This window comes from Mastigoproctus giganteus, chromosome 5 (assembly GCF_048544385.1).
Source record: "Mastigoproctus giganteus isolate SK-2022 chromosome 5, ASM4854438v1, whole genome shotgun sequence".
In the NCBI taxonomy this organism is placed as follows: Eukaryota; Metazoa; Arthropoda; class Arachnida; order Uropygi; family Thelyphonidae; genus Mastigoproctus; species Mastigoproctus giganteus.
In genome coordinates this window covers 105748688-105763904 of record NC_143579.1, presented here as the reverse complement: position 1 = coordinate 105763904, position 15217 = coordinate 105748688, and the positions used below count along the sequence as shown (strand labels likewise).

Below are 15217 nucleotides of genomic sequence, written 5' to 3'. Positions count from 1 at the left end.
TCCTTTAGCCAGCGGGTGGTTAATTGCTGGAACAAACTTCCATCTGTCGTTGTGGAAGTTGATAGGTTGAATAAATTTAAGGAGGAACTGGACAGGCATTTGGAGGGAATGGTGTGATTTTTTTTTTTTTTTTTTTTGCATCACATGCCACTACTACTACAAAGGGTGATCTTACCAAGAAAGGCTTCCTTTCTGCAAATTGCAGCATCTTGAAACTAGGTACTTTGTGAGGAGATCTGATCGAGGCATTTAAGACCATGAATGGAATGGGTAAGTTCAACGCTGATGCCATTCTCCTTCTACTACAGATGTGACTGGGCAAAAATTCAAATTGACGAAGGATGGTTGCAGGAAAGATGTGTAGGAGTTTGCTTCAGCCAGCTGGTGGTTGATTGTTGGAACAAACTTCCAGCTGTTGTTGTGGAGGTGGGTAGTTTGAATAAATTCAAGGAAGAACTAGATCAATTATTAGAGGGGATGGACAGGTGATTTAGGAATATTTGCTGATGCTATATTATAAGCTTGCTTTTTTGCATCATTTGCTAATACTAATAATTTGTCCAATCTTCCTTTAAAATTATTCACGCTAACCACTTCTCAACACTAGATCTAAGTTTATTTCAACAACCTCTCTCTAGCTGAAGAAAAATTCTCCCACATCTGCCCTGCAACCATCCTTTTCCACTTTAAATTTACCTCCCTTTGTGTGTGTGACACCGATAAACGGTGGCGATGTCATTAGCATCTAGTTTACATATCTGAAGACTTTCTTGCCAAGAGTACTCTGTTTTATCCTCAATCAGTCTTATTCTTTGTATCCATTTCAACAGATCTATATCCTTCCTAAAATGAAGCTACTAAATCTCTACTCGATATTCATGATGTGCCAAACATTGCATTAAGCAACTGGATAATCACTTTGTCCCTGCTGGCAAAATTCCTGTATATCATTGACACAACCTAATGATATGGCCTAATAGCTGGTCTGCACTGCTCAGAGAACTTCATGTCAGAATTAACAATAGGGATCACGTAAATTTGTTGCATGACAGTTTTCTGTATGTTACAATTCTGTGTATAAGACAGTTTGGTGAATGACATTTTGCTGTATATGACAATTTGGTGAGTACAAAGGTTCGGTACGTTCGTTGGGAAAATTCGGTATGTGGCAAATCAGGAGAGAAAATGCAACTTTTAACATTGCTGTGCTGTAAATGGTGAATTTAGTGATCATGAAACTATTCTTGATATTTTTGATGGAGTGTACCATCCATTTTTGCTTTTTTTAATGCACATTCTAATTTTTTTTTTTTTTTTTCTTTTAGATCTTATTAAAAAAAGTTCCACAGAAGATTGGGATACAAGAGAATCTTGTTTGCACTTTACTTTCACTTCTGTAATTTGCATTTTTTAGGAAATACACATGGACGAGGGTAGTTCCAGATACCAAAAGTAGAGATCATTAATAGATGCTGACTGGGGTAATTCACGTCTTCCGACGTTCGGCTTGCAACCCGCACTGCAGTTTTTGTTGAAGGATGTTAGTAATATGCTAGTGTGGTAAATGGGTTAAGGGCTTGAGGCAGTTCTCAATACTCCTAAGGGATGGTATGCCAAAAGACAGTTGGCATGGAGAATGGTAGTTAAAAGGGTGTTTATTTTTGCACCAAACAGCTCAGGTTGTGAGACATCTGTATATATTGCTGTGATTTGCATATGATATATTATATTATCTGTTTGCTTCATGCGAAACCCAAGTTACCAGGTTTCTAGAACAGAGCAGGCGTTGGAGTTTTCTGGGAAAAAAAAAACAAAAACCTTCATTAACTTTTCTTTCCTGTGGTTTCTGCATAAATGAGCTTCTGCAACTCTTGACTAGTCTTTGTTACTAAAACAGCACACGGCTCTAGAATCTTTCACAGTGATAATCTTCATTTCTGTGCCTGTAATTTTCTTTTAGCTTTTCAACCTTCAACCAATTCATGCTCCTGGAAAGCATGGGATTCAGCTGAGTAGGTATGTTAAAAAAAAATTAATAAATAATGCTATCTGGATTAAAGATGTTATAATATGGACAGAATCATGCTGACATTGGCATGTGCTCACTTTTCAGTCTGCCTATAAGGATTGGCATAAATCCTTTTATACAAAATAAATGGATAAAAAATATATTATTTTTGTTTCTGCATTCCTCCTTTCTAAGTTTCCAAAATTTCTCTTGTTTCCTGAACCTTTTACTTCACTGATTTTGTTAATTTCTGATCTCTGTGTGATACACCAAATTGTTGTAACCACCAATTTTCTTTCATCAAATTGTTATGTACAGATAAATGTCATTCACCAAATTGTCTCGTAAACCGAACTGCCATGCATTGAATTGTCGCATATGTCAAATTGTCATGCACTGAACTGTCGTACAACGAAATGTCTTGGAATGAATTGACTATTGGGTTTTTTCCATTCTTAATTAACTTTGGTTTGGAACCACCCTAAACAATATTTTGTTCTGGAATTACTGCTGTCTAAATGCATTATCTTGCGCTTATCAGCGTTACACCTAAAATTTTGCCATTTTCAACCTATTTTCTGCCTAATTTATGTGTCGTGTTGAAATAATATACTGTCATTAACTGCTTTGCACACTTTTGTATCATAGCAGACTTAGATGTTAAACTTGATATACTTAATCAGATTGGTCAGACAAGATCCCCTCTTAACCATTCTGCACTGTGATTGCTGTGTAACTACATTCCTGTCAAGATGATAATGCATTACTTCTTTAACCATTGACTGTTATTTTCCCTGGCACAGAAGTCAAAGTTACAGATCTATAATCACTCACTTCATTGTCCAGCCTTTACAAACGAAAGAAAAACAGCCTTTAAATCTGTAACTAAAATTTAAGATGCTCCTACTCTGAAAAACATTTTAAGTGAAGAAAATATAATACAAGAGGTTTTCCACTATCTAAAATTAATAGGCTTTTTTAATCAGATTTAAAAAACAAAAAGTCACTGTAAATCGATGTATACAATCAAACTCCCCCTCTCCATTAAATACTTTGTGAATAATATCTGATTGGGCATTAATTTGAACGGCAGTTGCAAGAGATCAGAGTAGAACATGCAAAACTTTGGGAGGTGCCATAGAAGCCGATGCGCCAACAACTAACAAACAACAACAACAACTCACTTCATCCTTTGAACCCCTCCCCCCCATTTAAAATAAGAAAGACCTTTGCACATCTCCAGTCTGTCATGACATCCCTTGAATCCAAGGATGCTCTCATAATTAAGGCCAATGCTTTCCTTTTTGCTGCTGCTTTTAATATAATTAAACTCCATCAGTCCCAGATATTTAATTTACTTTTAGTTTCAACAATTTCTATTTTAAGCTTCCTTTCACTTATCATAAAATCATTTAATTTCCAGTTAGAATTTTGTATCCACATAAAACTTCATCTGTAATTATAGATAATTTATTTATTTATATTTATTTAATTTACAAAAGGAAGTATTTCACTATGTTGGATAAAAAATGGTTTATTAAACTGGATTATAAATAAACAATTATACTAAATTTAAAACTAAATTAAAAATGTTAATTTGTAATATTAATTGTTTATCTATAATCCAGTTTAATAAATCATTTTTCATCCAATTCAACAAAGTCTTTCCTTCAAGTTTGTCCCATCAAAAATATAAAATATCAAGAATACAGCTGGCTTCCATTTTCTAGTCACACCGACCCAGTTGGTCGAGATGCTGAGGCTTTTGCAATTACTAATGACCTTGCACAGATTGTTCATTTACCTACAATACCGGACAATCCTATACATGCAGCCAACATGCTTGATCTTTTTTCTCACAAACAAACCTTCTAAGTACACGGTCGAAGTGAGTGGTCCTTTAGGCACCTCAGATCACAACTTGGTGATTGTCTCTTCTCCAGTGGAGCCTTTATCTCATGGCTATTCCCAACCTTGTATTGTTTGGCATTACAAGAATGCAAAATGGGATGACCTGCGAGATTTCTTTTCTTCTTTTCCTTGGTCAGATTACTGTTTTTAAAACTTCTAATGTCAACGTTTGCTCAGATCGTGTCAGTGACATTATTCTTCTAGGAATGGAATCCTTTATTCCACACTCCACTTTAAAATCTGTCCTTTATCTAAACCTTTCCAATAAATGTGCTAAGGCTGTTCAAGAGAAGAACGTTGCATATCGTAATTGGCTTGTTTCCAAATCTTCAGATTCGTTTTCTGCCTACACCAAATCTCGCAACAATTGTAAAGCAGTTATTAATCAGGCCCAAACTAGATTTTGAACAGGCTAAGAGTATAAAACTTGCTTCTTGCCCTAATGGTAGCCGAGCATTCTGGTCTCTTGCCAAAGCTATTGGCCACGACTTTTGCCCTTCTCTGCTCCCACCTCTGTCAAAACCAGATGGTTCTGTTGTCACTTCACCCAAGGATAAAGCTGACCTGCTAGCATCCCATTTTTCTTCCAACTCCTGTTTCAATGATCTTGGTAAAACACCTCCCACCATTCCCAACACTCTCCATTCAGTGCCTCCTGTAGTCTTCCATCAAAAGGATGTCAGAAGGATTTTGACGAATCTTGATGCTAAGAAAGCTCGAGGTCCTGATGGTATTTCTCCACTTGTTCTCAAAACCTGTGCTCCTGAAAGTACTCCTGTTCTTTGCCACCTTTTTTCACTTTCTTATTCCAAATCTGTTTTTCCTTCTGCTTGGAAATTTGCTCATATCCAGCCAGTTCCTAAAAAAGGGTGACAAATCCCTCCCATCCAATTATCATCCCATTGCAATTACTTCTACTCTTTCTAAAGTAATGGAGAAATCAATTAACTGCCAACTCTTAAGCTACCTAGAAATGTTCCATCTGGTCAATGATTGCCAGTATGGATTCTGTCAGTGTCGATCCACTGGTGATATTCTGGCTAATGTTACCCATTTATGGACAAAATCAATGGAAAAGTTTGGGGAAGCACAAGCAGTTGCTGTTGACACCTCAAAGGCTTTTGATCGTGTTTGACATAAAGGTCTCCTAAACAAGCTTCCATCTTATGGTTTTCCAACTGTTTTTTTGCAATTAGTTATCCAGTTTTCTCTCTGATCGCTCACTGAGGGTGATGGTAGATGGCTCTCTGTCTTCTAACTTTACCACTAATACTGGTGTCCCTCAAGGTTCTGTTCTTTCCACCACTCTTTTCCTCTTGTATATTAATGACCTTCTTCCATTGACTGGAAATCCTATCCATAGTTTTACCGATGATAGCATGTTGCATTCCATTTTCCAGTTTGAGAAACCTTGCCCTGCTCAATCAACTTCAACTTCTCGAATATCCGCTACCAATTCCTTAAATGCCGATCTCCAGATAATTCTCCAGTGGGGCAAAGACAACTTAGTTGATTTCAGTCCTTCTGAAACTCAGTCTTGTCTTATATCTTGCAAAAAGGATTCTTCTGCTCCTGTGCTTACCTTTGGTGACACTCCAATTTCTAGGCAAAATGATATATCTCTTTTGGGGATTACCCTGACCTCTAATCTCTCTTGGCACAAGCACATTACAAATATTGCTTCCTCTGCATCTAAAAAAACTTTGTTTTCTCTTTTGCTCTCGGCGTTATTTTTCTTCCAAACAGCTGTTCACTCTGTACAAATCGCAAATCCATCCTACCATGGAATATTGTTCCCACATCTGGGGCAGTGCCCCTAAAACCTCTCTCAGGCTTCTAGATTCCATTCAGAAGAGGGCAGTTAAGTTAATTAATGACTCCTCTCTAACAGAGTCTCTCCACTTGCTGTCTCATAGATGTACTGTTTCTGCTGCATGCCTTTTCTACAGATACTTCCATGGGCACTGTTCTTCTGAATTGGCTTCTATAATTCCTGCTCTCTTTCAAAACAGTCCAAACAAGTGCCACCAACATCCATTTACTGTCCAACTTCAAACTCACAGAACCAACTTTTCACCTTCCTCGTTTATTCATTCAACTGCCATTTTCTGGAACAACCTTCCTTCGTACGTATTTCCTGAAAATTACAGTCTACAGAAGTTCAAGTCTAATGTCAATAAATATCTTCTTTCGTCTTCTCACCCTCCAAGCCAAGCACAGTACTAAGTACTATAGGTTCTAATACATCTCGTGTTTGGGGTTTTCATAAAAAAAAAATAAATAAATAAAAATAAATGATTTATTAAACTGGATTACAGATAAACAATTAATATTAAAAATTAACATATTTTTAATTCAGTTCCTTCTGCATTAAATTATTCCTTTCACATTATGAAAATGTGAGATGATTAATGCTTGTGAAAATGTCCTCCACATTGGGTTTATCACTCATTTGGAGAATTTTTGGTTCAAATCCTGTCAGAGACTAGTGGAATTCTTAAAGACCTCTTCAATCAGGGTTTGAACCAGCTAAACTCATTTTGAGGAGATACCCCCCCCCAACCAATGAGTTATTCTAGCATTTTTTAGTGTGCCATATAAATCTTGGAAATGCACACAAGTATAGACTTAATACACAGTAGACCAAAAGCAGTTGATGCACCCATAAAAAAGCAAGCCAACCAAGCTGCAGGGATATTGTTTTAATTTTCAGAAGCGAAAAAGGTCGGTGGTATTGGTTTTCTTTGTCATCCCCTTCTTCACAATCCTCCAGAATAAGGTTAAAATTATAGATTCCAGTCTTTGAGAGTGCTGTATGGAAGTAAAAAAATTGCAAATTGTTGAACGAGTTTTAGTGTAGTCATTCATTATGTATATTATCTAACATTCACATTTAAGATACCACATCAGATGTGTTTATTTTATTACCTTATTGTTTGAAATATGTGTGAATATAATGTAAAAATTATTATACTTTTAATGGTTGGAGATTAGAAATGAGAGAAATGAAAGATTTCTATGGAACCAAAATAATCATAGCCTGCTGTTGGCCAACATTGTTTAGTAATAGGTCTGTAAAAGCTTTTAGAAGATTATATTTTCTAGATCAGGTGGGATCCAATTTCAAGGAAACTTAAATAGCTAAAATTAATCTATATTTGTATTGATTTTAACAAAAAAAAAGAGATGAAATTTGTTTAACCTGATCAACCCTAAGAAATCTTTAGATTGTGAAAGTGGATAGAAAAAATTAACTTTAAAAAATATATAGAGTATAGCCGTAGGGTACAAAATAATCCATCTTACTGACTTGATTTGACACCTTCTCTGCCTCACTATTGTGATATGGAGTCTCTCCCTACAGTAATGTAATTTTCCTGTCTTATTCTTTTTTGCAAAAAAATAATAAAACTACTTTAAAATGGGAATTTTTTAAAAATTCTGCACATTTCGTTTTATTTTCATGAATGAGTATGGCCATAATAAGTATCTGAGAATATGTTTCTGTAATTGGTCAGTTAACCATAACTTGATTAAAAACTAATATCATTAATGATTTATTTTTCAAAAAAAATTAAATGTATGGGGTGACAACTCCTTAACTTTCATTGTGAATAGAATCTATAAATAAAAGCCAAAAAACACTGCTCTCCCATGTCAATAAATTAGTAAAAGCCACTTCCCCGTCTATCACAATTATAAAAGATTAGTAAGAGACATAACAATCAAAACAAGTTGATGGGTGACAAACTGATTGGTAGTAACTGCAATATTCTTGTATGCCACTATGATCCAGTGAAGTGTTACAACTTCATGTCTGTTACACTCATAACAGTTTCATTTCTGTTATGAGTGTAATACACTCATTACAGGAACTGCATGGCTTTATAAATAAATTTGGTGAATTGTGGACATGGTTTGGTGACCAGTACTTTCTGTTGTGAATTCCTAAGACGGAAGGGCATTTACATGGCACTTAAATTTTCTGGCTTCAGACAGAATTCATAAATAACATGTTAGCAGCTAAGTTTTTGGAATAGCATTTTCAAATAAGTTTTATTGAACTACATCCAATTGATTTTGCAAGAAAAAAAAAAAGAAATAGAAAAACACTGAATTTCAGTACTTGATATCACTAAAGATATAAAGAAATAGATATTTTTCAATATAGTTCTCTTGGCTCCTCTTGCAGTAATAATGAAAGAATTGATTTACACTGGTCTTCTTGGTTAACAGTTCATCATACCAGTGCTGATTATGAGAAAATATTCAGTCAGGTGAGGGGTGGGGGACCGAGTTCAATTTTTCTTTTTCTGGTGAAGCTTTGCAAATGCTCTGGAGCCAATCAAGTCTAGATAACAAAAGTTTGACTCAACATTTCTGAAGAGAGAAAAGTCTGTAACAATATAAGCAATCATAATCAGTTTGTCTAACAAATAATTCAGTTGGAAAGCAGAGACAGAAAATCTTAGGTAACCTAGTATTTGACAGCTTACTGTACTGATAAATAGTTTCATATCTGTATTTTAATATAAAATATATATGTTGTTCATGAACTTCTGGAGCAGTAGCAACTTTAAAAGAACTTTCTTTTCTCAAAAAGTTTGCTGTGTTCAGTGATAACGTCCTGTTTTTTGTGTTTTGGCCAAAATAATATCCTGTTTCCTCCTGCTAACAGTTGCACAGTATCCATCTTTTTGAAAGTCAAAAGTTGGCAGCCATGATAGAGAAACACAAAAAATAACAGTGGTGATAATGTGATATATGAAGCTTGAAAGTAGCTACAGCTATGTGGCATCTGTATGTTAAGTTTTTAATTGCATATGTTCTTCACTCAGTTTGCTGGATGTAAAACCTGAGTTTCTAGAAGAAAAAGCCATGCCACCCTTGCACTAACCTGACTAACCCAGCCACATTGTGGAAAAAAAACCCATAAAAATTCCTCACATCTTTGACAGAATTTGAACTGGGCTTTTCCATCTGGTACAGGGGATGTTAATCATAACCACTGTGTTATCCACAATTTCAAAAATAACACCATGTAATGCATACTGATGACATCAAATGTTAGATTTTAATGGAAACCTGAAATTCACAAAGTTAAAATATACGATCAAAATAAATAAAACGTTCATACAGAAAATACATAAACACAGTTGCCAACTCTCCAGATTCATGGCAAAGACACTTTTCTTTTTTACTTGATTTAACCACTTTTCTTCTCACTATTTTAATACAGTTGATTTCTCTGTTTTTTTTTTGCTAAAAACTGAGTTTTTCTTTTCACAAAAAAAAAAAAAAAAAACTACATTAACATTGGATTTTTTTTTTTTTTTTTTTTTTAAAATTGCAAATTTATGCTTATATTCATTAACAAATTGACTGTTAGGTGTGCTATTGTCTATGTTGCAAAATAGAAATGTGCCTAAATAGCATTATTCTGGGTTATGTGTAGTCAATTTGTTTTAATTTATTTCAGTTGTGTAGTGCAAAACTAATTAACAATGCCTTTCAGAAAGATACCAAAAGAATTCAAAATTTCAGAATAAATAAGATTTTTCATGTATTGTAAAATCTAGAAAATGTAGCATGTTTTCCTTATGTACTACTCTGTGTAGATGTGATTTTTCAGTTGATATTGATTTAAATTTGAGTGGCAGGAAATGTGATGTAATGAGACATTTACAAACAAATAAGCATTAAAATGATGTTACATAGAAAGAAATGCAATAATAAATATTGCATTTTTCAGCAATTATGTCATATGTGCCGAATGTTTATTTACATCTTTTGTAATAGAACATAATTTTCTGAAATTCTGTTGTTCAGTAATATGTTTCACTAACAGTGAAATAGCAAAAAAATATGGTTGTGGAAGAACAAAAAAAAAACAACAGGCATTGTTTAGTGAAGTTGCATGGATAGGGGAAAAAGGAGGTTTAGTAATAACTGAAAAATTCAATTTGGGCCACTTTTGCTACAGATGGCAGTAATCAAAATGATTCCAAGCTATTTACTATTGTGGTGATCTATCAATAATAATAATAAAAAAATGCCAAATCAAAAGCAGCTTGGTCTCAATGCCAGTACTGGAAGGACATATTGTTAATGCCATAAGCATGTGAGATCCTTACAAAAAACTGTTTGGCACTTAGTGTTGATAATGCACTGTTATGGTAGGCATAAAATGAATAGTAGGGTATTAAAAGAAGAGATTGGGCAGTTGGTGGTAAGAGGCTGTCCTTGTTATCTTATTAATTTGTGCTGAAAATGGATCTGCATGCCTTCCCTACAAAACTGAATGGGTACTTAGTGGAAATTTACTACTATTTAGAAAGAAACACTAAAAAGGAATGGTAGATTTAAATAGTTTCAACTGATACATACTACTGAAGTAAAAAAAGAAAAATTTTTGAAACGTGGTGTGGTATGTGCACATTGATTGTTTTTGATTAAATGTGTAACAAGACTGGTAGAACAGTCGTAACCTTTGAAAAGTGTTCAAAGAAGAGGTTTTAAGTAGTGAGAAAAGCAATATGAGCACTTTTCAGCATTACCAAATTGAAAAGGGCAACATGCAGTTACTAGTGGGTGGTGTTCACTCATGTTCAACTCCAATTTGTGATTTAAATTTGATGAACTCAAGAAAAAACTGAATTGTAGGCTTCTGGTGAAAGCAATCCTAAACAGACCAAGCAATTTGATGACTCTAGGCATATTACCCTATTATTCTCAACTATGCAGAAAGTTTGTTGATGTTTTATGTCTTCTACCTTGAATGAATCAGTTTGCTTGTTTTTTTTTTTTTTTTAATGTTATACCATCTTTTGAAAATCCAAATCTCTTCAATCAAACATATCTCATATCCATGCTCAGATTCTTACTCCTAGATATGATGAAGAATGTTATGTGCAAATTTATTTTACTATAGTTTTGAACTCTTCTTCCATTTTGGAAATTGATTACTATATCAGTCTAAACCAGAAGTATGATTCTGATTTAGTTATAGGCATTTCTACGACCAAGGTCAGGCGCCTCCGTAGCCAGGTGGGAAGGAGCAGCAGTGTGTAGCACACGCTTCTTGATTAGACCGGGGTTCGAGCCCATCACCACCAAATACGGAGGATGCGGAAAGGTCAGGGAATGACCACCGCATATTCCCGGAGCAATATGGCCTTAGTTGCTAATGCTCCTAAAAAAAAAAAAAATAAAAAAAAATAAAAAAACCCAAAATAACAAACGGCCAAGGTCGTAGAGAATCTAAAGGAGATGATTCTGTTCTTTTGCTCTGTAAGGAAGTACTTTATGGCTGCATGTGACTACATGGTGCAAAATTTAAATTTCCTATGGAAGAATGATGCTCATGTAAATGCTGAGATAGCACAAATTTCTTTCTAGCGTAACAGAAGATTACCAAGTCTCAATCTCAGCCCTGCCCAATTTTAATGTTTTCATGGAAAGTTAAAAAAGTCTTCATCTTCTTCGACTCTTTAGAAAATATTGTTCAACATCATATTTTGAGCAATAGTTTGAACTATGATTTTTTTCTATGCTTCCCTTTAGAGGATTTTCATTTTGCTTACAGAATTCAGAATCATAAAAATTGATTCCCTAATTAGGAAACCAAAGTTGAACTTTTGATAAAAATCAATGAGTTGAGTACTGAAATGCAAGGGTGCAGTAGGAAAATTTTCATGTTGCAGTTCAGTGTTTGTTATTTTAAGTTTATTATTTATATATATATATATATATATATAGTGCATATATTAATCTTCTTATCTTATCTTCCTTCATGGATTAGACTATCTGCCTGTTCCGATCTCGAAGAGGTCTGCCCATCTTTTCTTTGGTCTTCCTCTGTCTCTTTTTCCTTTTGCTCTATATGTATAAGCTAATTTAAGGAATCTATTATCTTCCATTCTTTCTACATGTTCTTTCCATCTTTGTCTATATTCTATAATTTTTCCATTAATTGAGTAAATCTTTAATTCCTTTCTAATATTTACGTTTGGTATTTTATCTAATTTTGTACATCCTATAACATATCTTAAAAATTTCATTTCTGCAGCTTGTATTCTATTAATGTCTCTTTGTTTCGGTATCCATTTTTCAGAACCATAAAGAAGTGTTGGTATTGCTATTACTTTGTAAAATTTCAATTGTGTTTCTTTCCTTGTTTTCTTAGCCAGAGTTCTTTTTATTGTTCCACATATATTTTGAAATTTCGCCAATTTCTGGTTCATATCTTCTTTGACATCATATGTTATATCACATCCTAGATATTTAAAATGTTTTGCTTCTTCTAGTATTTTATTGTCTATAACTATTTTTGTTCTCACCGTATTTTTCCCTTTAAAAGCCATTGTTCTAGTTTTCATCATTGATATTTTAACTTTATATTCTTCTGTTATTTGGTTTAATTTAAATACTGCTCTTTGTAAATTATCTTCACTATCTTGAATAATTACTTGATCATCTGCAAACAACAGTGTTTTAATCCTATTCTTTGTATTTAAATATATACCTGTATTTATTTCTTCTTTCCATTTACATATCATATCCTTGATATATATATTAAACAGTGTTGGTGACAAGCTATATCCCTTCTAACTCCTTGATTTATTATACTTTCTTCTGTTAATTTATTACCTGTATCTATTACTATTTTGTTTTCTTGATATAAACCCTATATTATTTTTGTAAGATGCTTTGGGTATCCTTTATTACTCAGTATGTCTCATAGTTTTTGTCTGTTTACTCGATCAAATGCTTTTTCATAATCTATAAATGCTAAATGCATTTTCTCTTTTCGTTTTTCTATTATTTGTTTTAATATACATATATTATCTGTACATGATCTTCCTTTTCTGAATCCTGCCTGTTCTTCTATTAATATTTCATCAGAGATAATTTTAATTCTATTATTTATTATTTTGCTATACATTTTATATACTGTATTTAGTATTCTACTCCCTCTATAATTCTTTGTATCATTTCTATTTCCTTTTTTTAAATATTGAAATAATTTTTGCTATCTTCCATTCTTCTGGTATTTTATATTGTTCCCAACATTTATTAAATAAATTTAGTATCCTGTCTTTCAAAATACTTCTTCCATACTTGATCAGTTCTGCATTTATACCAACCATTCCTACTGCTTTCCTATTTTTTGTAGCTTTCAATGTCTTTTCCAATTCTTCATTATCGGATCTATGTCACTAACTGGGTCTAACTGTATCCCTTCTGTTTGATATGTTGGGTATTTCGACAATTCTTCATAATGTTTTTTCCATTGTTCTTCCTTTATTATATTTATTCTTGAAGTGTTTCATCATTTTATTCAAGTGTTTCATCATTTTATATGCCAAATTTTGTCTTCCATGAATATCATGTTCTATTGTGCTTATAAATCTATCCCATGACTCTGCTTTAGCGTTCCTTATTATATCTTTAGTTTTATTGCATTCTTGTTTATATATTTCTTCATTCTCACTTGTCCTGTTTTGTATATATTTAAGATATTTATATTTATCTTGTACTGCTTTAGCTATTTCTTCATTCCATATCTTTACCCCCCCTCTTCTTATAGTTTTTTCTGAATTGTCCTAGTGTCTCTTTTGCTATCTTTTTGAATTATATTTCATATATTATTCCATTCTTCTTCTATTTGTTCTCTCTCCGATGTTTTACTTATTCTGTCTTTAATCTGTTTTTCATATAAATTTTGTATACTTTCTTCTTGAAGTAGATATACTTTATAACTCAACTCCTCCTTCCCCTGTTTAATAACTTTTCTCTTCTTCCATTTTTGCCCATAACTCTATTTTTGAAGCCACTAAAAAATTATCTGAATTAATATCATATCCTCTAAACACCCTAGTATCTCGGCATTGTTTTGCTAATTTTTGGTTTACTATTACATAGTCTATTATTAATTGTGTGTACCTCTTGCCAACCATGTATATTTATGTATATCACGTTTTCTAAAAAAAATTTATTTGTTATCTTTAAATTATTAAACGTAAAATCTCTTAATTTATATCCATTTACTTTATTTTCTCCATAACATCCCATAATATTTTTTATTGGCTTATTCCCTACCCGAGAGGCACCTCCGTAGCCAGGTGGGCAGGAGCAGCAGTGCGTAGCACATGCTTCTTGATTAGACCGGGGTTCAAGCCTGTCACCACCAAATACGGAGGATGCGGAAAGGTCAGGGAATGACCACCGCATATCCCGGAGCAATATGGCCTTAGTTGCTAATGCTCCTAAAAACCAAAATAACAAACAAACAAACATTCCCTACCCAAGCATTATAATCTCCCAAAATAACTACATGGTCCTTTTTTATATTTTTATCTAGTTCTTTTTGTAACTCTAAACAATTATAATTATTTAAAATATATTTTGATTTATGCTAAAAGTTTCTTTTCACCTTTAACCAGGTACACAAGCAGCAGGAATTTTTACAATAATCTTCAGCATTTTTTTTCTGGCATCTGCACTGATGCTTGTCTTTGGAGTACAGCGGGTTAGTATATTTATAATGTGGATTAAATAAATTAAATATTATATTATGTTATTATATAATTATTATATATGTAATAATTATGTGAATCATTATATCAGACAACAATGAAGACAGAAAATACTGTATTGCAAGAAAGTGTCTTTTAAAAAGAGGAACTGAAAGTGAGGCACAACTTTTTTCTGATCTAATTATCTACCACCACCAGTAGAAACTGTTCGTGAACATAGATTACGTGATCTCAGGCCATATTAAAGGTACAAATGAGCAGAGGTTAATACAATAAAATCACATTATGCTGCACTTTTCAGGTTGATGATGCATTTTATTATAATTAATATCTTCCAGAATTATTTTAAAAGGGTTGATTAAAGAAGTTCTGTGCATTTATAACACAGGAATGGCAGTTCTGGTTTCTTTTATTTTAATATTAACTTTAATAATAAATAAATAAAATATATACAGGTAGTTCTCGACTTTGAGTTAATTCATTCCTAGTGCGCACTTGTAAAGCAGGAATTTATTTTCCATAGACATAATGTTAAAAATAAGGATTATGTTATCAACAATGAAATTAGTTAAGCTAATTAGTTTATATTTAAAAAATGATTGATTTATCCAGAGAAATAAAAATGTAGCCTGTAAAATCAAGCAAATTATAATAATAAAGAAATTATTTATGACTTACAAATGTTAAAGAATGTTTATTCTTCATCATTATCAAGTGGTGCCTCCGTAGCCAGGTGGGAAGGAGCACCAGTGTGTAGCAC

General features: G+C 33.2%; 1 protein-coding gene across 1 annotated transcript in view; it reads left to right on the top strand.

The window, feature by feature from the left end:
- LOC150085613 (uncharacterized) overlaps positions 1-15217 on the top strand; it is a 54943-nt gene that overhangs the window by 13442 nt on the left and 26284 nt on the right. The window contains exon 3 of the mRNA XM_090373392.1: positions 14365-14450. Within this exon, the coding sequence (XP_090229518.1) occupies positions 14365-14450 (86 nt within the window). The remainder of the gene's footprint in view (positions 1-14364; positions 14451-15217) is intronic.